The 26,119-nt window shown below is 47.8% G+C and overlaps 1 protein-coding gene across 2 annotated transcripts in view; it reads right to left on the reverse strand.

Annotated features, from left to right (window-relative positions):
* Positions 1–13,139: 13,139 nt before the first annotated feature.
* Positions 13,140–26,119, reverse strand: part of LOC120039386 (BCL-6 corepressor-like) — a 68,637-nt gene continuing 55,657 nt past the window's right edge. For both annotated transcript variants that reach the window (XM_038984817.1, XM_038984816.1), the window contains exons 11-13: positions 24,490–24,567; positions 17,642–17,795; positions 13,140–14,444 (exon numbers count right to left, since the gene is read on the reverse strand). In XM_038984817.1, the coding sequence (XP_038840745.1) occupies positions 14,135–14,444; positions 17,642–17,795; positions 24,490–24,567 (542 nt within the window). In that variant the 3' untranslated portion in view covers positions 13,140–14,134. The remainder of the gene's footprint in view (positions 14,445–17,641; positions 17,796–24,489; positions 24,568–26,119) is intronic.

A 26,119-nucleotide genomic window follows, 5' to 3' on the forward strand; every position in this document is an offset into this window, starting at 1 on the left:
GGCAGCGCGCAGGCTTGTTTTCCCTGGGGGAGAGAGGGGGGGGGGAATTTCCAAGTCATAACAGCTCGTGAAAGCAAGGGGGGTTGGAGGGTGGAGGTTTAGGGGGCGAAGGAGTGGGATGTAGGGTGCGAGCTGGCTAGGAGGAGACGTGAGGTCAGGTGTATAGAGTTGAGAGAGAGGAGACATGAGATCAGGTGGGTTGAGTTGAGAGAGAGGAGACATGAGATCAGGTGGGTTGAGTTGAGAGAGAGGAGACATGAGGTCAGGTGGGTTGAGTTGAGAGAGAGGAGACATGAGGTCAGGTGGGTTGAGTTGAGAGAGAGGAGACATGAGGTCAGGTGGGTTGAGTTGAGAGAGAGTAGACATGAGGTCAGGTGGGTTGAGTTGAGAGAGAGAGGAGACATGAGGTCAGGTGGGTTGAGTTGAGAGAGAGAGGAGACATGAGGTCAGGTGGGTTGAGTTGAGAGAGAGGAGACATGAGGTCAGGTGGGTTGAGTTGAGAGAGAGAGGAGACATGAGGTCAGGTGGGTTGAGTTGAGAGAGAGGAGACATGAGGTCAGGTGGGTTGAGTTGAGAGAGAGGAGACATGAGATCAGGTGGGTTGAGTTGAGAGAGAGGAGACATGAGGTCAGGTGGGTTGAGTTGAGAGAGAGGAGACATGAGGTCAGGTGGGTTGAGTTGAGAGGCATGAGGTCAGGTGGGTTGAGTTGAGAGAGAGAGGAGACGTGAGGTCAGGTGTATAGAGTTGAGAGAGAGGAGACATGAGATCAGGTGGGTTGAGTTGAGAGAGAGGAGACATGAGATCAGGTGGGTTGAGTTGAGAGAGAGGAGACATGAGGTCAGGTGGGTTGAGTTGAGAGAGAGGAGACATGAGGTCAGGTGGGTTGAGTTGAGAGAGAGGAGACATGAGGTCAGGTGGGTTGAGTTGAGAGAGAGTAGACATGAGGTCAGGTGGGTTGAGTTGAGAGAGAGAGGAGACATGAGGTCAGGTGGGTTGAGTTGAGAGAGAGAGGAGACATGAGGTCAGGTGGGTTGAGTTGAGAGAGAGGAGACATGAGGTCAGGTGGGTTGAGTTGAGAGAGAGAGGAGACATGAGGTCAGGTGGGTTGAGTTGAGAGAGAGGAGACATGAGGTCAGGTGGGTTGAGTTGAGAGAGAGGAGACATGAGATCAGGTGGGTTGAGTTGAGAGAGAGGAGACATGAGGTCAGGTGGGTTGAGTTGAGAGAGAGGAGACATGAGGTCAGGTGGGTTGAGTTGAGAGAGAGAGGAGACATGAGGTCAGGTGGGTTGAGTTGAGAGAGAGGAGACATGAGGTCAGGTGGGTTGAGTTGAGAGAGAGGAGACATGAGGTCAGGTGGGTTGAGTTGAGAGAGGAGACATGAGGTCAGGTGGGTTGAGTTGAGAGAGAGGAGACATGAGGTCAGGTGTATAGAGTTGAGAGAGAGAGAGGAGACATGAGGTCAGGTGGGCTGAGTTGAGAGAGGAGACATGAGGTCAGGTGGGTTGAGTTGAGAGAGGAGACATGAGGTCAGGTGGGTTGAGTTGAGTTGAGAGAGAGGAGACATGAGGTCAGGTGGGTTGAGTTGAGAGAGAGGAGACATGAGGTCAGGTGGGTTGAGTTGAGAGAGAGAGAGGAGACATGAGGTCAGGTGGGCTGAGTTGAGAGAGGAGACATGAGGTCAGGTGGGTTGAGTTGAGAGAGGAGACATGAGGTCAGGTGGGTTGAGTTGAGTTGAGAGAGAGGAGACATGAGGTCAGGTGGGTTGAGTTGAGAGAGAGGAGACATGCGGTCAGGTGGGTTGAGTTGAGAGAGAGAGAGGAGACATGAGGTTAGGTGGGTTGAGTTGAGAGAGACATGAGGTCAGGTGGGTTGAGTTGAGAGAGAGGAGACATGAGGTCAGGTGGGTTGAGTTGAGAGAGAGGAGACATGAGGTCAGGTGGGTTGAGTTGAGAGAGAGGAGACATGTGGTCAGGTGGGTTTTAAGATATACTTTATTAGTTCACACGAGATGGAAATGTCTTCTGCTTTTATCCATCTCCCCCGATACACAAACACACACACATTAGGTTGGAGAGGCTGGAGCAGAGGGCAGCTGCAGTGCAGAACCCAATGAGCAGTGTAGAGGTTAAGTTCCTTGCTCAAGGGAACACGGGCTGAGAGAGGACAGAGGTAAGAGGGGATCAAAGGGCTCTGCCGCTGGACTGAGGTTTCACATTTCAGACTTTTCAAGCAACTCCCCACCCTCCACACACACACTCCGCTGCATATCCTCAGGGGGCTCATCAAGCCCAGACCAAACACCTGTGCGTATGCATGCGTGCATAGCCTACTCTGGGGCCCTGGAGAGGGAGCGTGTATGTGTGTGTCAATGTGCATGTTTACGTATTCTGGGGTTGTGGTGTGTGTGTGTGTGTGTGTGTGTGTGTGTGTGTGTGTGTGTGTGTGTGTGTGTGTGTGTGTGTGTGTGTGTGTGTGTGTGTGTGTGTGTGTGTGTGTGTGTGTGTGCGTGTGTGACCTGCATTAACATGGCACTGGCGGTCGCTGTGCCTCCAGAGGATAATGAGGACAGGTGCTGGCTGGCGTCAGGTCGCTGTTCCATCTCTCTCTCTCTCGCTCTCTCTCACACACACACACACACACACACACACACACACACACACACACACACACACACACACACACACACACACACACACACACACACACACACACACACACACACACACACACACACAACCTCCCCTTGCCACTCGTCAGCGGGACAGGAGCACCCTCTCCGTGTGCAGCCAGTCTAATATCATGGTTTCTTTCTGCCCAGAGATCCTCTGATAAGCAGGCAGCCTGGTAAACACAGCACTTTGTTATGCAGCCTGGCTCTCTCTTTCTCTGAGAAAAGAGAGGGGGGCGGGGGGAGGGGAGGGAGAGGAGGAAAAGGAGAGGGGGCTGCTAGGAAATTGTCTCTGAGAGATTACCCTGGCGGCGTGGCTGTGGAATCAGATTATGCGGAGAAGAGGAAGAGGAGAGAGAGGGAGAGAGAGCTGAAGTTTGTGTATCTGGAAGGTCTAATCCTCGTCCTTTCCTCCTCAGCAACATATGAATCTGCCTAATTTAACTGTCTCTTTCTTTACCTCCCTCTCTTTAACTCGCTCTCTTTCTCTTCTCACCGTCCATGTTTTATCATCCATAACCTACATCTCAAACTGGCGAAGGTAGTTACACCTCTAACAGAGACCCATGCTTCACATTATGCTAGTTAGACCAAGGTTTATATAAAGGAACATTTAGAATTTGACTGTATATTTGTTGTAAATAGAAAAGCTTTCATTTTTCTCACATTGTTCACGACCTGTCATACTTGAGCGCGTAGCACTTTGGTTCTTGTTAAGATGTTGACAGAGTAATGAAGACTGATAGCAGAGCTCAACCAATAGATGAGGACTGATTGCAGAGCTCAACCAATAGATGAGGACTGATAGCAGAGCTCAACCAATAGATGAGGACTGATTGCAGAGCTCAACCAATAGATGAGGACTGATTGCAGAGCTCAACCAATAGATGAGGTCTGATAGCAGAGCTCAACCAACAGATGAGGACTGATAGCAGAGCTCAACCAATAGATGAGGACTGATAGCAGAGAGAATGTGTTATGAGACTACCTGGGTGTATTTTACATTTGTGTGTTTCTAAATGTTTGTGTGTGTGTTTTCTCACATGGTACAGACAACGGTTGGAAACACACTTCAGTGAGGTGACAGTGAACAGATAAGGCGAGTGTGTGTGTGTGTGTGTGTGTGTGTGTGTGTGTGTGTGTGTGTGTGTGTGTGTGTGTGTGTGTGTGTGTGTGTGTGTGTGTGTGTGTGTGTGTGTGTGTGTGTGTGTGTGTGTGTGTGTGATGGTGTGTGAGAGGTTGACACAGACGGGCTGCTCACCCTCCCCTGACCAGACTCAGGAGGACAGGGACCCCCTGAGGGAACAGGGGGTCGAGAGGGATGGATGGTCTCTGGAGAGGGGACGGAACAGAGAATGGATGGAGAAAAGACAGGAGCAATAACAGAGAGAGGAAGAGAGAGCAGGACAAAGGGAGAGAAAGAGAAAGACCAGGGAGTGGCCTTTGTAGAACAGCGCACACTCATCCCTGTGTGTGTGTGGCAGCAGAGCCAGGCAGACACTGGGGACGAGCTGTCAGACTCCATTATTCATGGAAGCCTTTTAATATTTAATATCATCAAACTGCAGCTCCCCACGCTACCGCACAGCCATCACACACACACACACTCCACCATCAGACATAGAGGACACATCACCATCACACCCAGAGAGAGAGAGAGAGAGAGAGAGAGAGAGAGAGAGAGAGAGAGAGAGAGAGAGAGAGAGAGAGAGAGAGAGAGAGAGAGAGAGAGAGATGGGATGATCCAGCAGAAGCCTATTCACCTTTGGCACACACACGGCTGTCTTTTTGATGCAGAGGCTGCGGCTGCCTCAGACACAGGGCCGTCAGCGGACACCTTGACAGACCCTACAGCTGCTGCTGACTGACAGGCTGTTAGAGAGAGAGAGAGAGAGAGAGAGGGGGGTAAGACAGGAGGTAGGAGGAGGGGAGGGACAGAAAGAAAGCGCGAGAGAGAGATAGAGGCTAAGGCCTTATTGAGAGATACATCCTCAGATATCCCTCATTGGAGAGATTTTCCTACAAAGAACGATGTTTTTCACTCAGAATTAGCGAGGCGTTGCGTATGGAATAATCACATCTAGCTGTCACAAATAAAGAGTTATTCCTTCCGTATCGCCGCATGTGCTGTAATTGGATACAATTGAACATTCGCGGCAATGCGCCTGTCTGCACACACACACGCACGCACGCACACACACCACAGACTCTATGTACTTTGCACTGATGCTGAATTATAGGAAGCATTGAATAGTTTTTTAGGCTCTCTTGTCGCGCACGCTTTTACTAGGTAGCTCCCTTACCTTAGCTGAACACACTTAAGTCGCTCTGGATAAGAGCAGCTGTTAAATGACTAACATGTAAGTCCGTGTCGAGAGAATGGTCTGTATGAGTCTAAAGCTCAGGAATTACACTCCTCCCCCAAAGAACTCCACTCCCGGCCTCTGCTTCCGCAGCAAGACATGCAGTCACGGGCAGATTGGAAATGAGGGGGAGGAAAGGGATCTTCTGAAAGCAGCGGCCAGGGAAAAAACAAAGTTGTATAGAAGCTCTTCAGGAGACTAATAGGCTAAGCTGTGACATCCTCCCATATCTCCTTTGAGTTGATGACACTCCAGCTAGCACATTTGGTTCCTTGGAAGTTGTGAGAACATACGTTTTTGGTTACCTGTTGGTTCTGGGAATGAAACCAGTAAAATGGAACGTTTTAAACATTCCGAGAACGGAAGTGTACATTTCGCTTGTTCTGGGAATGTTTTACTATGGTCCCCTGGACATTTAGCCTGTTCTGGGAATGTTTTACTATGGTCCCCTGGACATTTAGCCTGTTCTGGGAATGATTTACTATGGTCCCCTGGACATTTAGCCTGTTCTGGGAATGTTTTACTATGGTCCCCTGGACATTTAGCCTGTTCTGGGAATGTTTTACTATGGTCCCCTGGACATTTAGCCTGTTCTGGGAATGTTTTACTATGGTCCCCTGGACATTTAGCCTGTTCTGGGAATGTTTTACTATGGTCCCCTGGACATTTAGCCTGTTCTGGGAATGATTTACTATGGTCCCCTGGACATTTAGCCTGTTCTGGGAATGTTTTACTATGGTCCCCTGGACATTTAGCCTGTTCTGGGAATGATTTACTATGGTCCCCTGGACATTTAGCCTGTTCTGGGAATGTTTTACTATGGTCCCCTGGACATTTAGCCTGTTCTGGGAATGTTTTACTATGGTCCCCTGGACATTTAGCCTGTTCTGGGAATGTTTTACTATGGTCCCCTGGACATTTAGCCTGTTCTGGGAATGTTTTACTATGGTCCCCTGGACATTTAGCCTGTTCTGGGAATGTTTTACTATGGTCCCCTGGACATTTAGCCTGTTCTGGGAATGTTTTACTATGGTCCCCTGGACATTTAGCCTGTTCTGGGAATGTTTTACTATGGTCCCCTGGACATTTTCCTGGGAGGTTTTATTTACAGTCTGAAACAGAATATATTGGATATTTGGAGATCTTTGTATAACTTCCTTAAAACGTTCAGTGAATGTTTCAGCAATAACTCTGCTAGTTTAGGTTACCTTTTTGAACAGATAGGACACATGGTTCATGTATTTGCTTAGGCATTAACCATGCAAACGCATTTCTTTTTTTATTGTGGCACGGCATCAGTGAGATTCAAACCTATGATCTCCTGTTCTCTAACCATGGAATTAGTTCACTACGCCACCAGGAGGCAGCTAGCATGCTATGTTTTGGCATGTTAATTTTAGTTTATTTTAGTTTATTTTAGTCTATTCAAACAGACAACATTTTAAAGGAAACAAGCACTCATTAAGACCAGGTGTGGCCAAATATTGGCCAACACACCTGAACACAATTAACAAGGTAGAGGATAGAGTTTTGTTGACACTGAGAACCAAAAGTATACATTTTTAAATAACATTCTTTGATTCTTTGAACGTTACTAATGTTTTCTTGTGGTTTTATGGAATGTTTCCATAATGTTCTGAGAACATGACGTTAAATAGAACCATGAGGAAAATCCCACAGAAGAACGTTGTTTCTTAACGTTCTCTGAACTATTCCCAATGTCAAACCAGTTGGAGAAAGTTCCTTGAACATAACCAAAAAATGTATTACATTTAACCAGGTTTACATTTTTAGGAAACACTCTGTTAAAGTAATGAAATACCAATAAAATACATTATTTTGTCAAGTTCCTTAAATGTGCTGAGAGTGTTCCAAAGCCAAGCAACTATCCTGCACCGTTCCCAGAAAGTTGTGGGAAGGTTGTATTCAAAATAACCATGGGACAACCACGCTCTCACCTAGCTCTAAGAAACATATGGTTCTCAGAATGTTATGTGCTAGCTGGGACAGGAGGTGGAGGAGGACTGTTTGCCTACTCAGCATATGACCCGCTCTGCTGTCATATGACCTCTGAGAAATGCAGTGTTTAGTAATTTGTAACCACTTTCTCTTCCAAAGAGAGGTCAGAGCTGGAGGGTGTGTGTGTGTGTGTGAGTGAGTGAGAAGCGGAGGTTGTTCGGTGTACTATGCTCGAGTGATGAGTAGCCCAACCTTGCGTGAGAACTGAATAATTGTGTTTGCTCCCCTACCTAGGCTTTAGCTCAGTGGGCTAATACTACAGTGCCTTGCAAAAGTATTCATCCCCCTTGGCATTTTTCCTATTTTGTTAATCAGAGAGGTAACAAAGAGACCAAAGATAACCCTGAAGGAGCTGCAAAGCTCCACAGCAGAGATTGGGAGTATCTGTCCATAGGACCACTTTAAGCCGTACACTCCACAGAGCTGGGCTTTACGGAAGAGTGGCCAGAAAAAAGCCATTGCTTAAAGTAAAAAATTATCAAACACGTTTGGTGTTTGCCAAAACGCATGTGGGAGACTCCCCAAACATATGGAAGAAGGTACTCTGGTCAGATGAGACTAAAATTGAGCTTTTTGGCCATCAAGAAAAACGCAATGAATGGCGCAAACCCAACACCTCTCATCACCCTGAGAACACCATCCCCACAGTGAAGATTGGCGGTGGCATGCTTCCAGCAGGACAATGACCGTAAGCATACTGCTAAAGCAACACTTGAGTGGTATAAGGGGAAACATTTAAATGTCTTGGAATGGTCTAGTCAAAGCCCAGACCTGAATCCAATTGAGAATCTGTGGTATGACTTAAAGATTGCTCTTCACCAGCAGAACCCATCCAACTTGAAGGAGCTGAAGCAGTTTTGCCTTGAAGAATGAGCAAAAATCCCAGTGGCTAGATGTGCCAAGCTTATAGGTACATATGCCAAGAGACTTGCAGCTCTATTTGCTGCAAAAGGTGGCTCTATAAAGTATTGACTTTGTGGGGGGTGAATAGTTATGCACGCTCAAGTTCTGTTTTTTTGTCTTATTTCTTGTTTGTTTCACAAAAAATATTTTGCATCTTCAGAGTGGTAGGCATGTTGTGTAAATCAAATGATACAAACTCCCCAAAAATCTATTTTAATTCCAGGTTGTACGAAATAGGAAAAATACCAAGGGCGGTGAATACTTTTTCAAGCCACTGTACATGTAGGTGTGCAGAGGACCCAGGTGTACATTCATTGGCCTTCCAATAAATGATATCACAATCATTTATCACAGCAAACAAAAGAAACCTTTTCAAATGACCAAACCCATTATTGCTTAGCTTTAGGCAGGAGTTAAAGTGAAGCGACCATCTTTTGCAACTACTTTCAAGTTGCTGTAGCCGATCTTTGTTCCTTTCTCCAGCAGTTGAATCAGTCCAAGGCTCTGCTTTTATTCGCTCAAACGCATGTAAATGCAAGCACACACACACACACACACACACACACACACACACACACACACACACACACACACACACACACACACACACACACACACACACACACACACACACACACACACACACACACACACACACACAGTCGGAGCAAGCGAAGAGGAGAGAGCGGGTGGTGGCGCTGTGTATTCAGTGCTGGCACTCGCATTATCACAACTCCCCCTCCGGCCCTCTTTCCATTTCCCCCTCGATCTGCCGCGTTTCTGATTGTTTTTGAGCACAGAGGAAGCCGAGCCAGCGTTATCTTGAAGACGGAAAGAGATGCCTGCGCTAACTTTCCTATAAACGCTGTTGTTTCTGAGGTGCCTGTAAATCGCTGCTGCTGTACAGTCATTCATATCAGTATGGCTGTCCAACGCAGCTCTCAAAAAAAGACCTTTACTGACCTTGTCTTATTCACATAGAACACCCTATTGGTAGACGATCAGTAGATTAAGATAAGATAACCTTGGTTAGAACACAGCTTCTGAAGAGAGAGGTAAGGAGAGATGGTATGGGGGGGCAGTGAAAGAAAGGGGGACAAAGAGGGAGCTAAAGAGATGGATGAGGGAGCGGGAGAGAAAGACAGAATGAGTTAGTGAGTGAGAGATCACGAGTGTGTGAGAGAGAACCCTTACTCGCATATCATTACCTCTACTGCTAACACCACCACTACTACTATTACTACTGTTAGTCCCACCATGGTTGTTATATGGGTACTTTGACAATGTAAGTAATTTAACTTGCCATGACAATAAAGTCCACTAAATTGAATTGAGTAAATTAAAGAGAGGGATGTAGAGGGGAAGACTGGTCCTGAATGCATTAAGGGGCTTGTGATGACTGACAGAGGTCAGAAGGTCACTGGGATTAGGGTAATGGTCCATTGATAATAACATTATTACAAGGTTATAATAGCGAATAAGCACAGAGCCTAGCGTGGCCTATTGATGGGGCTGACTGGTGCTAGGGTAGGTGGAAGGATGAGTCATCACTAAGGCCTTAAGCCTTTCTTTAATTAAAAATACCTGTCGAATTAATTCAAATCAATCCAAATGACTACTGCCACCAACACATTTAATTAAGGTAGGCTTTTCATCACACACTGCCCCTGTTGAATCTGCGTTGGCCTAGTCTTTGGAGGCTTCAACAGAACAGGCACAGATCCTGAAGTTTCCTTAGTTTTCTCGCACCTCTTCCCTCCGATCCTCTCCTCTCCCATCCCATTCTCTCCTCTCCTGTCCTCTCCTCTAGACCTCTCCCATCCCATTCTCTCCTCTCCTGTCCACTCCTCTAGACCTCTCCCATCCCATTCTCTCCTGTCCACTCCTCTAGACCTCTCCCATCCCATTCTCTCCTGTCCACTCCTCTAGACCTCTCCCATCCCATTCTCTCCTCTCCTGTCCACTCCTCTAGACCTCTCCCATCCCATTCTCTCCTCTCCTGTCCACTCCTCTAGACCTCTCCCATCCCATTCTCTCCTCTCCTGTCCACTCCTCTAGACCTCTCCCATCCCATTCTCTCCTCTCCTGTCCACTCCTCTAGACCTCTCCCATCCCGTCCTCTCCTGTCCACTCCTCTAGACCTCTCCCATCCCATTCTCTCCTCTCCTGTCCACTCCTCTAGACCTCTCCATCCCATTCTCTCCTGTCCACTCCTCTAGACCTCTCCCATCCCATTCTCTCCTGTCCACTCCTCTAGACCTCTCCCATCCCATTCTCTCCTGTCCACTCCTCTAGACCTCTCCCATCCCATTCTCTCCTCTCCTGTCCACTCCTCTAGACCTCTCCCATCCCATTCTCTCCTCTCCTGTCCACTCCTCTAGACCTCTCCCATCCCATTCTCTCCTGTCCACTCCTCTAGACCTCTCCCATCCCATTCTCTCCTCTCCTGTCCACTCCTCTAGACCTCTCCCATCCCATTCTCTCCTCTCCTGTCCACTCCTCTAGACCTCTCCCATCCCGTCCTCTCCTGTCCACTCCTCTAGACCTCTCCCATCCCATTCTCTCCTGTCCACTCCTCTAGACCTCTCCCATCCCATTCTCTCCTGTCCACTCCTCTAGACCTCTCCCATCCCATTCTCTCCTGTCCACTCCTCTAGACCTCTCCCATCCCGTCCTCTCCTGTCCACTCCTCTAGACCTCTCCCATCCTGTCCTCTCCTGTCCACTCCTCTAGACCTCTCCCATCCCATTCTCTCCTGTCCACTCCTCTAGACCTCTCCCATCCCATTCTCTCCTGTCCACTCCTCTAGACCTCTCCCATCCCATTCTCTCCTGTCCACTCCTCTAGACCTCTCCCATCCCATTCTCTCCTGTCCACTCCTCTAGACCTCTCCCATCCCGTCCTTTCCCGTCCTCGTGTCTGTTAGGGGGAGCAGATGGTAGCTGTTACCTACCAGAGAGAGCAGCGATGTGTGTGTGTACGTAGGCATACGTAAAGCCTTCTGTCTCACACCCTAGCCTGCCCTCTGTGTCCGACAATGTGTGTGGAAGAGTGTGTGAATACCAATTGGTAAGTCATAAAGATTCTAGACTTCCAGAGGTCAATTTGTGTATTGGATATCATTCTATAGGTTAAGCCATGTATGGTATTAATGTCAGTTTAGTATCTGGCAGCTAAATCATGGAGATGCACACTAGGGGTGTGAGACAAGACACCCCCCCCCCCCCACCCCCCCCCACCCCACCCCCCCACACACACACACAATTCACACTACACCTCAGAATCCCTCTCTTTCTGCTTCTCTCTCTCATAATATGCAGCCAAGGGCCCCTAGAGACGGCACTCTCCGATTTCCTTTGTAGAGCAGAATAATGCGATCCTTTCAGTGAGGCTCCCTCCCCCGCTTTAGTCTGAGATTGATTGCAAACACCTTAGCCCCGCTTCGTACTCCCTCTCTCACTGTTGGCCTAGTGCTTCGGCACCGCATTGCGTAGCGTCCTGAAAGGCCTCCGCTGAATTGATTAGTTTCGAGGTTATTTAATCCACCTGAAAGTTTTTTTCCCCCCTCTTCCTGCCCAAATTAGAAATCTGCGCGTATCCCCTACAAGCACTTTACTCACACAGCCCGACCTCCCTCTTGACAGACACATGCACATAAATACTGTATATACGCCTAGGTTCGAGAATGTGTGCGCGCGCACGTCTTTATGACAGCAGTAAAAAATGTATGTAGAGAGCGTGCAGGTCCCCCTCCCTTCGCCTCTCAACAGATGCGCCCGGGCACTGCCGCCAAGGCTTCCTTTATCTCTCTCCCCCTCACTCTCCCTTCTACACGCCCCTCCGCGCTCCAGAGCCTCCAATGTCACAGCGAATAGATAAACGGGGGATTAGCCCACGTGGTAGCACCAATCTGATGACGGGAAGGAAATAATTACCCCACTAATGTAATTTATAGTTTTTTAATTAAGTAGCCTACACACGTTTCACCCCAAAAAAGACAAGGAGTGGGAAAATCTAGCCAAACCTCGCTAATTGGTGTGGCAGAAGAGAAAACGTTACCGGTTTGCTTAATTGATAATGTTAGCCTACATCAAAAAACGGTTGGATTATTTCTAATATTGATGGCTGATTTTGGATATAGCCGCTAGCCAACATTTCAAATAGGCATATTTAATCGGACCATGCTAGCACACGAATAAAGTTGGCCTATACGTAGGATAGTCATTATTTTTGGAAATTAAATCAAATATGACGGGGGAAACGTGTGTTGCCTAGGGGATACTTTCATATCCTTATACTTATGACATAAAACACCGGAGGTAAATCAACAAGACCTACAAGCGTCAGAGCAAAGGTTTATTTTGATGAGCTAGAAAAGGACAACAGATTAAACAACATGCATCTGGCGCAAACACTCTTTCCTGCGGATAATCAGGCGCTGCTATGCAGGGGAAGATTGTGCCAACTTGTTGACGGTGTTTGTTAGTCTGCCTGGCTTTGTAAAACACTGATCTGGATATTACGCAAACACAAACCAGGAGATATAACTAGCAGCACCACACAGATAATTCATATTTCGCTATTTCAAGGCCAACAACAACCACGGAATAATAGGATAGGTCCTATTTCCCCCCACATTCTGACAGACTTTTCTACTTAACTACAGAGAACGGAGTGTGTGAAGGGAAGGGCGTAGTGGAAATGTTAGCGTTTGGGATCCTGGGGACAAGGGTTAGCCTACTTTTGACTCTAACCAAACTATTCCTGCTGGCAACAAGTCGAATCCTCTTCCTCTTAAAACAAGACCAACAAGAATGGAAGTATAGTGCCCTGAGATGCGGAGCGCGAGATAGCCAGCGTGGCACGTTAAAACCAGGATTCAATACACACACAAACCACCAAGCCGACTGCAAGAGAAAAAAACTGTGCACTGTATTTCTAGACTAGATTATCCAAAATTGAGAGGTAGGTTATTCATATTGGCAAATGTGAATAGTAAAGTATTTTTCAGACCAAATAAATAGGTGACAAACTGTTTTTCCATAGTCCTGGTTGGAAGAGTCCCGGAAAAGGGAGGAATCCTACAACCAGAATTTCTGAAAAAACTGGGAATTTTGGGGAAATTACCGGAATTTCACAAACCTAAAAATGGAAATGATTTAGATGAATAAAATACGATAAAGGTTAACTTTTATTGCGATTTATTTAAATGAACTTTTTTGTAAAATATAAATACAAATAATAGTGTATTTAATTACAAAGTTTAAACACTTACATTGCCAAAACAAACAAATCAATCAAACACCCCAGTCAGAAAAACAGTTAGTGAAATGGTCATCTTATTTACAAGTTCAAGCATGAATCTCACTCTCCAATTAACATGTTGTATCTTACATTTATATTTTACATAAAACCCACATCAAATATCTTCATTCCTCATTGTCATAAATAAGAGACAAATAAAGCTAGGTTTTTAGACACAATGTCGAAAATAAAAATCCCCAAATCTTTGGGATGAGCCATGAGTGCTAAAATGTTTGTCACAGTTCACCTCTATATATATCTATCAAGCACCTGACAAAGTCCGATGGGTCGGTAAAGCTTAAATCAAGTGCACTGCCATGATCCAAAGTCAAACAATAACCTTTACCTCAGAGGTCCACATTCGACTCACATTGCTCCTGACCTGTTCACTAGCCTAGTCAACCCAAACAGTGTCAAAACCGACAACCTGACCACAACATGACAACCAAAGCAGCAGATATACAGTATGGATATACATATATATATATATATAGAACAAATCAAATTGGCTGTTAATGTATACATATATAATATATTTATTTAAAAAATGCAGTTTGTGTGGCGCTGGGGTCTGTTTCCTCTTTGAAGGGATATTGTCCAGTATTCAACGTCCAGTCCTCACAGGGCATGGGAACGGTACACTAGATACACATGGAGCATGTGTGTGTGTTGGCTACGTCCCAATACTCTCTCCTTCCTCCCAAAGTGTTCACTTCCCTTCACCGATTTGAAAGGAAAGGACTGGTATAAGAAATATGGTGGAAAATTACCACTAGCCAAATAACTGCACCAGATTTGTGGGAACTAGTGAAGGAGTGTCCACTTCAGGAGAAAGTAGATCTTATTGAGTCACCCTCTGTGTGTGTATCTCAGGGTCACGAGCGGGCTTTAGCTTTGACCCGGGCCCCTTTGGGCTCCCATCGGCTGTCCAAACACTCTAGCGAGGAGCCGAGCAGCGCAGCCAGCTCCGAGCTGGTCTCAACCAGGTCCAGCAGCTCCTTGCTGTCGGGGAGGAAGGCGGCGAGCTCGTCGGGGCACGAGAAGAGCTGCGACAGTGACGCCTGCTTGTAGAACTCTGCCTCGGCGATGGTTGCTACCTCCAGATGGGCGAAGGCTGCCCTGAATGCCCTGGAGGACATTCTGAGTCTCTTCAGGACGTCTGATAGGAGCAGCCAGTTTCTGGGACTGAGGGGGGGAAGAGAGAGAAGGGGGGGAAGAGAGAAGGAGAGGGAGAGAGAGGGAACGGGTTAGCACGGCTCTACACTTGTGATGTGACACCAGTGGCTCCAGCTTTTCAACACTTGCTGTAATTATGGGCTGTAGCACCGTGGTTGGGGTTTTCAACATCTGTCACACACATATAAACACAAAGGCTTTTCTGGGGGCGCTCTGTGAATTCAGTTGGTGTGTGAATAATCCTTATGTGAGAATGGATGTGTGTAACCCCCCCCCACACACACACACACACACACACACACACACACACACACACACACACACACACACACACACACACACACACACACACACACACACACACACACACACACACACACACACACACGCGGTAGGGTAGGTGACGAACAACAGGCGCTGTTCAATCGATAGCACTTGATATGGTTAGCTGTGCAGCGCTGCGGCCGGGGAGCAGCTGAATGGGGAGAGGAGTGTAAATGCAAGCGCTGCCGAGCCTCCGTGTGTGTGTGTGTGTGTGTGTGTGTGTGTGTGTGTGTGTGTGTGTGTGTGTGTGTGTGTGTGTGTGTGTGTGTGTGTGTGTGTGTGTGAGTGAGAGAGAGAGCGCAGGCCGGCCTCACAGCCCAGGAGATCCATTAATACTGCATCAGCCAGAAGAGCAGAGCGAGCCGAGAGAGACAAGAGGAGAGAGAGAGCAAGAGCAGAGCGAGAGAGAAAGAAAGAGTGGGGGAGGGGAGCTCCACTGAGAGATGGAGAGAGAGAGAGAGAGAGAGAGAGAGAGAGATTGCGGAGCCGAGCTCAGACTGAAGATTACACAGAACAGTGCGCTGCAGCCAAGACGGAGAGAACGAGAGGGTGGGGAGGAAGAGAGGATGAGTGACGAGGCCGGGAGGAAAACGGTGTGGGAGGCAATTAGCGCTGTCTGCATTCACACACGTCTCTAGCTAACGTCTCCGGCTAACGGCAGCCTGCCGTGCCGCGTAGCGTCAATCTCCATCTTCTCCTCTATATTTCTCTCTACCATCCTTCTACCAAACCTCCTCTCTCTCTCTACCATCCTTCTACCAAACCTCCTCTCTTTCTCTACCATCCTTCTACCAAACCTCCTCTCTTTCTCTACCATCTTATCAAACCTCTCTCTCTCTCTCTCTCTCTCTCTCTCTCTCTCTCTCTCTCTCTCTCTCTCTCTCTCTCTCTCTCTCTCTCTCTCTCTCTCTCTCTCTCTCTCTACTATCCTATCAAACCTTCTCTCTCTCTCTACCATCCTATCAAACCTTCTCTCTCTCTCAAACCTCCTCTCTCTCTCTACCATCCTTCTATCAAACCTTCTCTCTCTCTCTACCATCCTATCAAACCTTCTCTCTCTCTCAAACCTCCTCTCTCTCTCTACCATCCTTCTACCAAACCTCCTCTCTCTCTACCATCCTTCTACCAAACCTCCTCTCTCTCTACCATCCTTCTACCAAACCTCCTCTCTCTCTACCATCCTTCTACCAAACCTCCTCTCTTTCTCTACCATCCTTCTACCAAACCTCCTCTCTCTCTCTACCATCCTTCTATCAAACCTCCTCTATTTCTCTACCATCCTTCTACCAAACCTCCTCTCTCTCTACCATCCTCTTTCTCTACCATCTTATCAAACCTCTCTCTCTCTCTCTCTCTCTCTCTCTCTCTCTCTCTCTCTACCATCCTATCAAACCTTCTCTCCCTCTCTACCATCCTTCTATCAAACCTCCTCTCTCTCTCTACCATCCTATCAAACCTTCTCTCTCTCTCTACCATCCTTCTATCAAACCTCCTCTTTCTCTACCATCCTTCTACCAAACCTCCTCTCTCTCTCTACCACCCTTCTACCAAACCTCCTCTCTCTCTCTACCATCCTTCTATCAAACCTCCTCTCTCTCTCTACCATCCTTCTACCAAACCTCCTCTCTCTCTCTACCATCCTTCTACCAAACCTCCTCTCTCTCTCTACCATCCTTCTACCAAACATCCTCTCTCTCTCTACCATCCTTCTACCAAACCTCCTCTATTTCTCTACCATCCTTCTACCAAACCTCCTCTCTCTCTACCATCCTCTTTCTCTACCATCTTATCAAACCTCTCTCTCTCTCTCTCTCTACCATCCTATCAAACCTTCTCTCTCTATCTACCATCCTTCTATCAAACCTCCTCTCTTTCTCTACCATCCTTCTACCAAACCTCCTCTCTCTCTACCATCCTTCTATCAAACCTCCTCTCTCTCTCTACCATCCTTCTATCAAACCTCCTCTCTTTCTCTACCATCCTTCTACCAAACCTCCTCTCTCTCTACCATCCTTCTACCAAACCTCCTCTCTCTCTCTACCATCCTTCTACCAAACCTCCTCTCTCTCTACCATCCTTCTACCAAACCTCCTCTCTCTCTCTACCATCCTTCTACCAAACCTCCTCTCTTTCTCTACCATCCTTCTATCAAACCTCTCTTTCTCTACCATCCTTCTACCAAACCTCCTCTCTCTCTCTACCATCCTATCAAACCTCCTCTCTCTCTCTACCATCCTTCTATCAAACCTCCTCTCTCTCTCTACCATCCTATCAATCCTCCCATCGTTCTCTCTAAAATCCTCTATCCATCCTCCTCTCTCTGTCTCTCTTTACCCACCCTCTCTGTTCCTCTCCATCTCTCTAACCCCCTAATTTTTGTCCTCCCTCATATCAGAGCAACCCACAGTATTAAAGAGCTCTGCTTCTACTAGTCTCCCTTCTTCCCTCCACATAAATCATTTCCTCCTGTGGCGAGCCCCCTGGCTAATGACACCCCCGTCCTCCTCCCTCCGCCAGGTCGGTGTGACTAATGACCCTCCTCCTCCCTCCGCCAGGTCGGTGTGACTAATGACTTTATCGATACCCTGATCATAATGATCCCTCCTCTCGTCTGCTTAATAACACACTGGACCGGGGGAGAGGAGGGACGGATGGAGGGAACCCAACATACAGTGACGTGTAGGGCTACTGGTGAGAACAACAACACTGTTATAATGTAGCTGGGCTGGGTAACCGTGACAATACTGTAATATAATGGGCGGTCACAGGTGGACAGACTAAAGCTCATTATTTTGCTTACTGCAGGACAGAAACCTATTCAAAACTATAGTCAGAACCGGAAGGACAAATGTTATTTGTGGGGCTCATAATGACACACTTACCCCTGTGAGAGGGAGAGTTGAATGTTGTAGCAGGGCAGGAGGGGTCGGTCAGAGAACTCAAACTCAAAGCCCTGCTTCGTGTCCTCCTCCTCCTCCTCTCCTGGGCCTGGAGGGTTGGCCAGGATGTCATAGGCTGCTGGGTCCTCACCTGACTCTGCAACACACACACACACACACACACACACACACACACACACACACACACACACACACACACACACACACACACACACACACACACACACACACACACTGTTACAACACTATTCTGGAGAGATGACCAAACACACCGTTACAACACTATTCTGTAGAGATGACCAAACACACCGTTACAACACTATTCTGTAGAGATGACCAAACACACCGTTACAACACTATTCTGTAGAGATGACCAAACACACCGTTACAACACTATTCTGTAGAGATGACCAAACACACCGTTACAACACTATTCTGGAGAGATGACCAAACACACCGTTACAACACTATTCTGTAGAGATGACCAAACACACCGTTACAACACTATTCTGTAGAGATGACCAAACACACCGTTACAACACTATTCTGTAGAGATGACCAAACACACCGTTACAACACTATTCTGGAGAGATGGCCAAACACACCGTTACAACACTATTCTGTAGAGATGACCAAACACACCGTTACAACACTATTCTGGAGAGATGACCAAACACACCGTTACAACACTATTCTGGAGAGATGACCAAACACACCGTTACAACACTATTCTGTAGAGATGACCAAACACACCGTTACAACACTATTCTGTAGAGATGACCAAACACACCGTTACAACACTATTCTGGAGAGATGACCAAACACACCGTTACAACACTATTCTGGAGAGATGACCAAACACACCGTTACAACACTATTCTGTAGAGATGACCAAACACACCGTTACAACACTATTCTGTAGAGATGACCAAACACACCGTTACAACACTATTCTGTAGAGATGACCAAACACACCGTTACAACACTATTCTGTAGAGATGACCAAACACACCGTTACAACACTATTCTGGAGAGATGACCAAACACACCGTTACAACACTATTCTGGAGAGATGACCAAACACACCGTTACAACACTATTCTGGAGAGATGACCAAACACACCGTTACAACACTATTCTGTAGAGATGACCAAACACACCGTTACAACACTATTCTGTAGAGATGACCAAACACACCGTTACAACACTATTCTGTAGAGATGACCAAACACACCGTTACAACACTATTCTGTAGAGATGACCAAACACACCGTTACAACACTATTCTGGAGAGATGACCAAACACACCGTTACAACACTATTCTGGAGAGATGACCAAACACACCGTTACAACACTATTCTGGAGAGATGACCAAACACACCGTTACAACACTATTCTGTAGCGATGACCAAACACACCGTTACAACACTATTCTGGAGAGATGACCAAACACACCGTTACAACACTATTCTGTAGAGATGACCAAACACACCGTTACAACACTATTCTGTAGAGATGACCAAACACACCGTTACGACACTATTCTGTAGAGATGACCAAACACACCGTTACGACACTATTCTGGAGAGATGACCAAACACACCGTTAAAACACTATTCTGGAGAGATGACCAAACACACCGTTACAACACTATTCTGTAGAGATGACCAAACACACCGTTACAACACTATTCTGTAGAGATGACCAAACACACCGTTACAACACTATTCTGTAGAGATGACCAAACACACCGTTACAACACTATTCTGTAGAGATGACCAAACACACCGTTACAACACTATTCTGGAGAGATGACCAAACACACCGTTACAACACTATTCTGTAGAGATGACCAAACACACCGTTACAACACTATTCTGGAGAGATGACCAAACACACCGTTACAACACTATTCTGTAGAGATGACCAAACACACCGTTACAACACTATTCTGTAGCGATGACCAAACACACCGTTACAACACTATTCTGGAGAGATGACCAAACACACCGTTACAACACTATTCTGTAGAGATGACCAAACACACCGTTACAACACTATTCTGTAGAGATGACCAAACACACCGTTACAACACTATACTGTAGAGATGACCAAACACACCGTTACAACACTATTCTGTAGAGATGACCAAACACACCGTTACAACACTATTCTGGAGAGATGACCAAACACACCGTTACAACACTATTCTGTAGCGATGACCAAACACACCGTTACAACACTATTCTGTAGAGATGACCAAACACACCGTTACAACACTATTCTGTAGAGATGACCAAACACACCGTTACAACACTATACTGTAGAGATGACCAAACACACCGTTACAACACTATTCTGTAGAGATGACCAAACACACCGTTACAACACTATTCTGGAGAGATGACCAAACACACCGTTACAACACTATTCTGTAGCGATGACCAAACACACCGTTACAACACTATTCTGTAGCGATGACCAAACACACCGTTACAACACTATTCTGTAGAGATGACCAAACACACCGTTACAACACTATTCTGTAGAGATGACCAAACACACCGTTACAACACTATTCTGTAGAGATGACCAAACACACCGTTACAACACTATTCTGGAGAGATGACCAAACACACCGTTAAAACACTATTCTGGAGAGATGACCAAACACACCGTTACAACACTATTCTGTAGAGATGACCAAACACACCGTTACAACACTATTCTGTAGAGATGACCAAACACACCGTTACAACACTATTCTGGAGAGATGACCAAACACACCGTTACAACACTATTCTGGAGAGATGACCAAACACACCGTTACGACACTATTCTGGAGAGATGACCAAACACACCGTTACAACACTATTCTGGAGAGATGACCAAACACACCGTTACAACACTATTCTGGAGAGATGACCAAACACACCGTTACAACACTATTCTGGAGAGATGACCAAACACACCGTTACAACACTATTCTGGAGAGATGACCAAACACACCGTTACAACACTATTCTGGAGAGATGACCAAACACACCGTTACAACACTATTCTGTAGAGATGACCAAACACACCGTTACAACACTATTCTGGAGAGATGGCCAAACACACCGTTACAACACTATTCTGTAGAGATGACCAAACACACCGTTACAACACTATTCTGGAGAGATGACCAAACACACCGTTACAACACTATTCTGGAGAGATGACCAAACACACCGTTACAACACTATTCTGTAGAGACGACCAAACACACCGTTACAACACTATTCTGGAGAGATGACCAAACACACCGTTACAACACTATTCTGGAGAGATGACCAAACACACCGTTACAACACTATTCTGGAGAGATGACCAAACACACCGTTACAACACTATTCTGGAGAGATGACCAAACACACCGTTACAACACTATTCTGCATCAGTGGAGATGGCAGGTGAGTACTACACACGTCAGGTTACAGAACTCAAACAGGTGGGGACATACAACCATTCCAAATGAAACACACATGGCTGTCTACAGCTGCACCCCCCCCACAACACACACAGCCAGGGTTGAGCTGGAGATAAATGCCTGTGGCAGATAAGGTCAGCCTCGTCAAACAGGCACAGTCATTGTACTGCTGGCGTCACCCCCCACATCTCCCTCCCTCCAATGATAGCATGAAGCAGCCAGGTGTTGCCCTGGGGCGCCTAGCTCCACTCAGCCCAGCGAACCCACCGCAGGGTGTGTGTGTGTGTGTCAGTGTGTTGAATAATGCAGGTGTGGAGAGATCCTAGCAGCCGTCCACCCCCACTTCATCCACGTCTGCCTTCACAGGACTAGGGGTGGTAATTGCATGTAATTTCTAGTTGTTTTCTTGTGGGAAGAGGGGATGAAATATTAGCGTTGTCCATTAGGCAACATTTGAAACGACCTTGAAGAATTTCCACAAAGTTGTCAACGGTGACACTCGAATCACAGTGAAAGATGATTTATGACCTTCAACTTCCGTTTGTAATATGATGCAGGAATGTAATACGGTTCTCTGTCCTCTCCAGCTGGAAGTCCAACCTCTCCCTGCTGTTCTGTTCTAACACGGGGGTCGGCTGTGGTCTGAGGGACAATTCACAATTTGGAGAAAGGGAGGGGATGAGGGGAGGGAGTGAGCAGAGGAGGAGGGAGAGGGGGATTAATTGGTAGTTTGTCGTGGGTCTCTAATAGACCCTCATGCCTCACATTCCTGTGATTCCAGGACTGGAGAGAGGATGAGAGAGTGGAGAGAGGAGGATAGAGGGAGTGGAGAGAGGAGGATAGAGGGAGTGGAGAGAGGGGGATAGAGGGTGTGGAGAGAGGGGGATAGAGGGAGTGGAGAGAGGAGGATAGAGGGAGTGGAGAGAGGAGGATAGAGGGAGTGGAGAGAGGAGGATAGAGGGAGTGGAGAGAGGATAGGGAGTGGAGAGAGGATAGGGAGTGGAGAGAGGAGGATAGAGGGAGTGGAGAGAGGATGATAGAGGGAGAGGAGAGAGGATGATAGAGGGAGTGGAGAGAGGAGGATACAGGGAGTGGAGAGAGGAGGATAGAGGGAGTGGAGAGAGGGGCATAGAGGGAGTGGAGAGAGGAGGATAGAGGGAGTGGAGAGAGGAGGATAGAGGGAGTGGAGAGATGAGGATAGTGGGAGTGGAGAGATTTGGATAGAGAGACTGGAGAGAAGTGGTTAGAGGGAGTGGAGAGGATAGAGGGAGTGGAGAGGATAGAGGGAGTGGAGAGGGGAGGATAGAGGGAGTGGAGAGGGGAGGATAGAGGGAGTGGAGAGGGGAGGATAGAGGGAGTGGAGAGGGGAGGATAGAAGGAGTGGAGATGGGAGGATAGAGGGAGTGGAGAGGGGAGGATAGAGGGAGTGGAGAGGGTAGAGGGAGTGGAGAGAGGAGGATGAGAGAGTGGTGAGAGGAGGAGAGAGGACGATAGAGGGAGTGGAGAGGATAGAGGGAGTGGAGAGGATAGATGGAGTGGAGAGGATAGAGGGAGTGGAGAGGATAGAGGGAGTGGAGAGGATAGAGGGAGTGGGGAGGATAGAGGGAGAGGATGATAGAGGGAGAGGAGGAGAGAGGGAGTGGAGAGAGGAGGATAGAGGGAGTGGAGAGAGGAGGATAGAGGGAGTGGGGAGGATAGAGGGAGTGGAGAGGGGAGGATAGAGGGAGTGGAGAGGATAGAAGGAGTGGAGAGAGGAGGATAGAGGGAGTGGAGAGAGGAGAATGAGAGAGTGGTGAGAGGAGGAGAGAGATTTGGATAGAGAGACTGGAGAGATGTGGATAGAGGGAGTGGAGAGGATAGAGGGATTGGTGAGGATAGAGGGAGTGGAGAGAGGAGGATAGAGGGAGTGGAGAGAGGAGGATAGAGGGAGTGGAGAGAGGAGGATATAGGGAGTGGAGAGATGAGGATAGTGGGAGTGGAGAGAGGAGGCTGAGAGAGTGGTGAGAGGAGGAGAGAAGACGATAGAGGGAGTGGAGAGATTTGGATAGAGAGACTGGAGAGAAGTGGATATAGGGAGTGGAGAGGATAGAGGGAGTGGAGAGGGGAGGATAGAGGGAGTGGAGAGGGGAGGATAGAGGGAGTGGAGAGGGGGGGATAGAGGGAGTGGAGAGGATAGAGGGAGTGGAGAGAGGAGGATGAGAGAGTGGTGAGAGGAGGAGAGAGGACGATAGAGGGAGTGTAGAGATTTGGATAGAGGGAGTGGAGAGGATAGAGGGAGTGGAGAGGATAGAGGGAGTGGAGAGGATAGAGGGAGTGGGGAGGATAGAGGGAGTGGAGAGTATAGAGGGAGAGGAGGATAGAGGGAGAGGAGGAGAGAGGGAGTGGAGAGATGAGGATAGTGGGAGTGGAGAGAGGAGGATAGAGGGAGTGGAGAGGGGAGGATAGAAGGAGTGGAGAGAGGAGGATAGAGGGAGTGGAGAGAGGAGGATAGTGGGAGTGGAGAGAGGAGGATGAGAGAGTGGTGAGAGGAGGAGAGAGATTTGGATAGAGAGACTGGAGAGACGTGGATAGAGGGAGTGGAGAGGATAGAGGGAGTGGAGAGGATAGAGGGAGTGGAGAGGATTTTATTTATTTATTTATTTCACCTTTATTTAACCAGGTAGGCAAATTGAGAACACGTTCTCATTTACAATTGCGACCTGATAGAGGATAGAGGGAGTGGAGCTGACGAAGGCATCTACTGGAGTGGGGCCCATTCTGTAGTAGCCCCCCCCCCTCTCTCTCTCTTTGGAGCTCAAACCTCCATAGCATCACTAGTTAAAACCGGAGACCTTTCTGCGTGGCATTGAGATCCACGTATCTCAGTTGGTTGGAGCGCGGTGGGTGTCGGCAATGCAAAGGTTGCAAGTTGGATTTCCACATGGGCCATCAATATTGATCTTAAGCAATACATGGGAAAAAATGTGGTTTGGAGGCAGGAGGTGAGGTAGGCAGGAGAGTAGGGAGGCAGGAGGGGAGGTAGGCACAAAAGCGTAGCTCGCTCCGTAGCTGGGAGGGAAAATCTATCGGATACAAGAGAAGCCACTGTTCTCTTTTTCTGATGTTGTCCTCCTGGATCAATGCAGGTCTACTGCGAGAAGACTCCCACAGAGATTTACCTGAGGGTCTTTCTCTGTCTTCTTCCTGCTGCTCCTTTCTCTCCCTCTCTTCTCCTGTGTGTGTGTGTGTGTGTGTGTGTGTGTGTGTGTGTGTGTGTGTGTGTGTGTGTGTGTGTGTGTGTGTGTGTGTGTGTGTGTGTGTGTGTGTGTCTGTGTGTGTGTGTGTGTGTGTGTGTGTGTGTGTGCGTGCGTGCGTACTCACCACACACGGCGCTGCCGTAAAACTCCCAGTAGATGCCTTCGTCAGTGTCTTCACGCCCCTTCAGGTCGGAAAAATACTCTAGAGAGATGGAGACACGTTACAGCTATTAACAGGGACAGAGCAGAGAGAGATGGAGACACGTTACAGCTATTAACAGGGACAGAGCAGAGAGAGAGATGGAGACACGTTACAGCTATTAACAGGGACAGAGCAGAGAGAGAGATGGAGACACGTTACAGCTATTAACAGGGACAGAGCAGAGAGAGAGATGGAGACACGTTACAGCTATTAACAGGGACAGAGCAGAGAGAGAGATGGAGACACGTTACAGCTATTAACAGGGACAGAGCAGAGAGAGAGATGGAGACACGTTACAGCTATTAACAGGGACAGAGCAGAGAGAGAGATGGAGACACGTTACAGCTATTAACAGGGACAGAGCAGAGAGAGAGATGGAGACACGTTACAGCTATTAACAGGGACAGAGCAGAGAGAGATGGAGACACGTTACAGCTATTAACAGGGACAGAGCAGAGAGAGATGGAGACACGTTACAGCTATTAACAGGGACAGAGCAGAGAGAGAGAGAGCAGAAAGAGAGAGAGCAGAGAGAGAGAGAGAGCAGAAAGAGAATGAGAGAAAGAGATGCATATTTTTGTAGACGTCTGGCTCTGCATTGGTGAGACACAGTGATAAAAAGAAAGGAAAAACCAGAGGACAGAGAAAGCCGCTGCTGCAGATGAGGAAAAGAGGCCGTATAAACCTTCCCCACGCCCACCCTGGCCCCCCGCCCTCCCTGTTCCCCCACCCCCACCCTGGCCCCCCTGCCCTCCCTGTTCCCTCTGACACACACTGCCTCACGGTGGAACAGGCGGAGCGCGGCAGTGTGTGTGTGCGCAGACATGCATCTCTAATCAGATTCCACTCGGGAGCCTTCAAAGCCGCTAGAGAGCCATGCACGCTCTCACACACACACACTTAAACCACCGGGTGTTCATTCCACCGAGTGTTCATTTAAAAACAGCTCCGGCTGCTTGGACAGCAGGTCACTATGTTTGCATTCTGCGTTTGTGTGTGTATGTTTATGTATGTGTTTGTGTGTGTGTGTGTGTGTGTGTGTGTGTGTGTGTGTGTGTGTGTGTGTGTGTGTGTGTGTGTGTGTGTGTGTGTGTGTGTGTGTGTGTGTGTGTGTGTGTGTGTGTGTGTGTGCTTGCGCACAGGGAGCCGGTGTGGGAGCGGGGGCAGCTGTGTGGGGGCTTGGCGTTGGGTGGGTAGTGTGGCAGTGCCAGAGGCAGCAAGGGAGTGTTGTGCCAGCTACAGCCATTCAGGGATTCAGCAGTTAAGCCTCATTAAAAACTCCACGGAACGACAGAGAAAGAGAGAGAGGCAGAGAAAGAGAGAGAGGCAGAGAAAGAGAGAGAGGCAGAGAAAGAGAGAGAGGCAGAGAGGGAAAGGAGAGAGAGTGGTAGAGAGAGGTAAAGAGAGAGGCGGAGAGAGAGTGGCAGAGAGGTAAAGAGAGGCAGAGAGGGAAAGGAGAGAGAGTGGTAGAGAGAGGTAAAGAGAGAGGCAGAGAGGGAAAGGAGAGAGAGTGGCAGAGAGAGGTAAAGAGAGGCAGGGAGGGAAAGGAGAG

Source organism: Salvelinus namaycush, unplaced genomic scaffold, assembly GCF_016432855.1.
Source record: "Salvelinus namaycush isolate Seneca unplaced genomic scaffold, SaNama_1.0 Scaffold269, whole genome shotgun sequence".
In the NCBI taxonomy this organism is placed as follows: domain Eukaryota; kingdom Metazoa; phylum Chordata; class Actinopteri; order Salmoniformes; family Salmonidae; genus Salvelinus; species Salvelinus namaycush.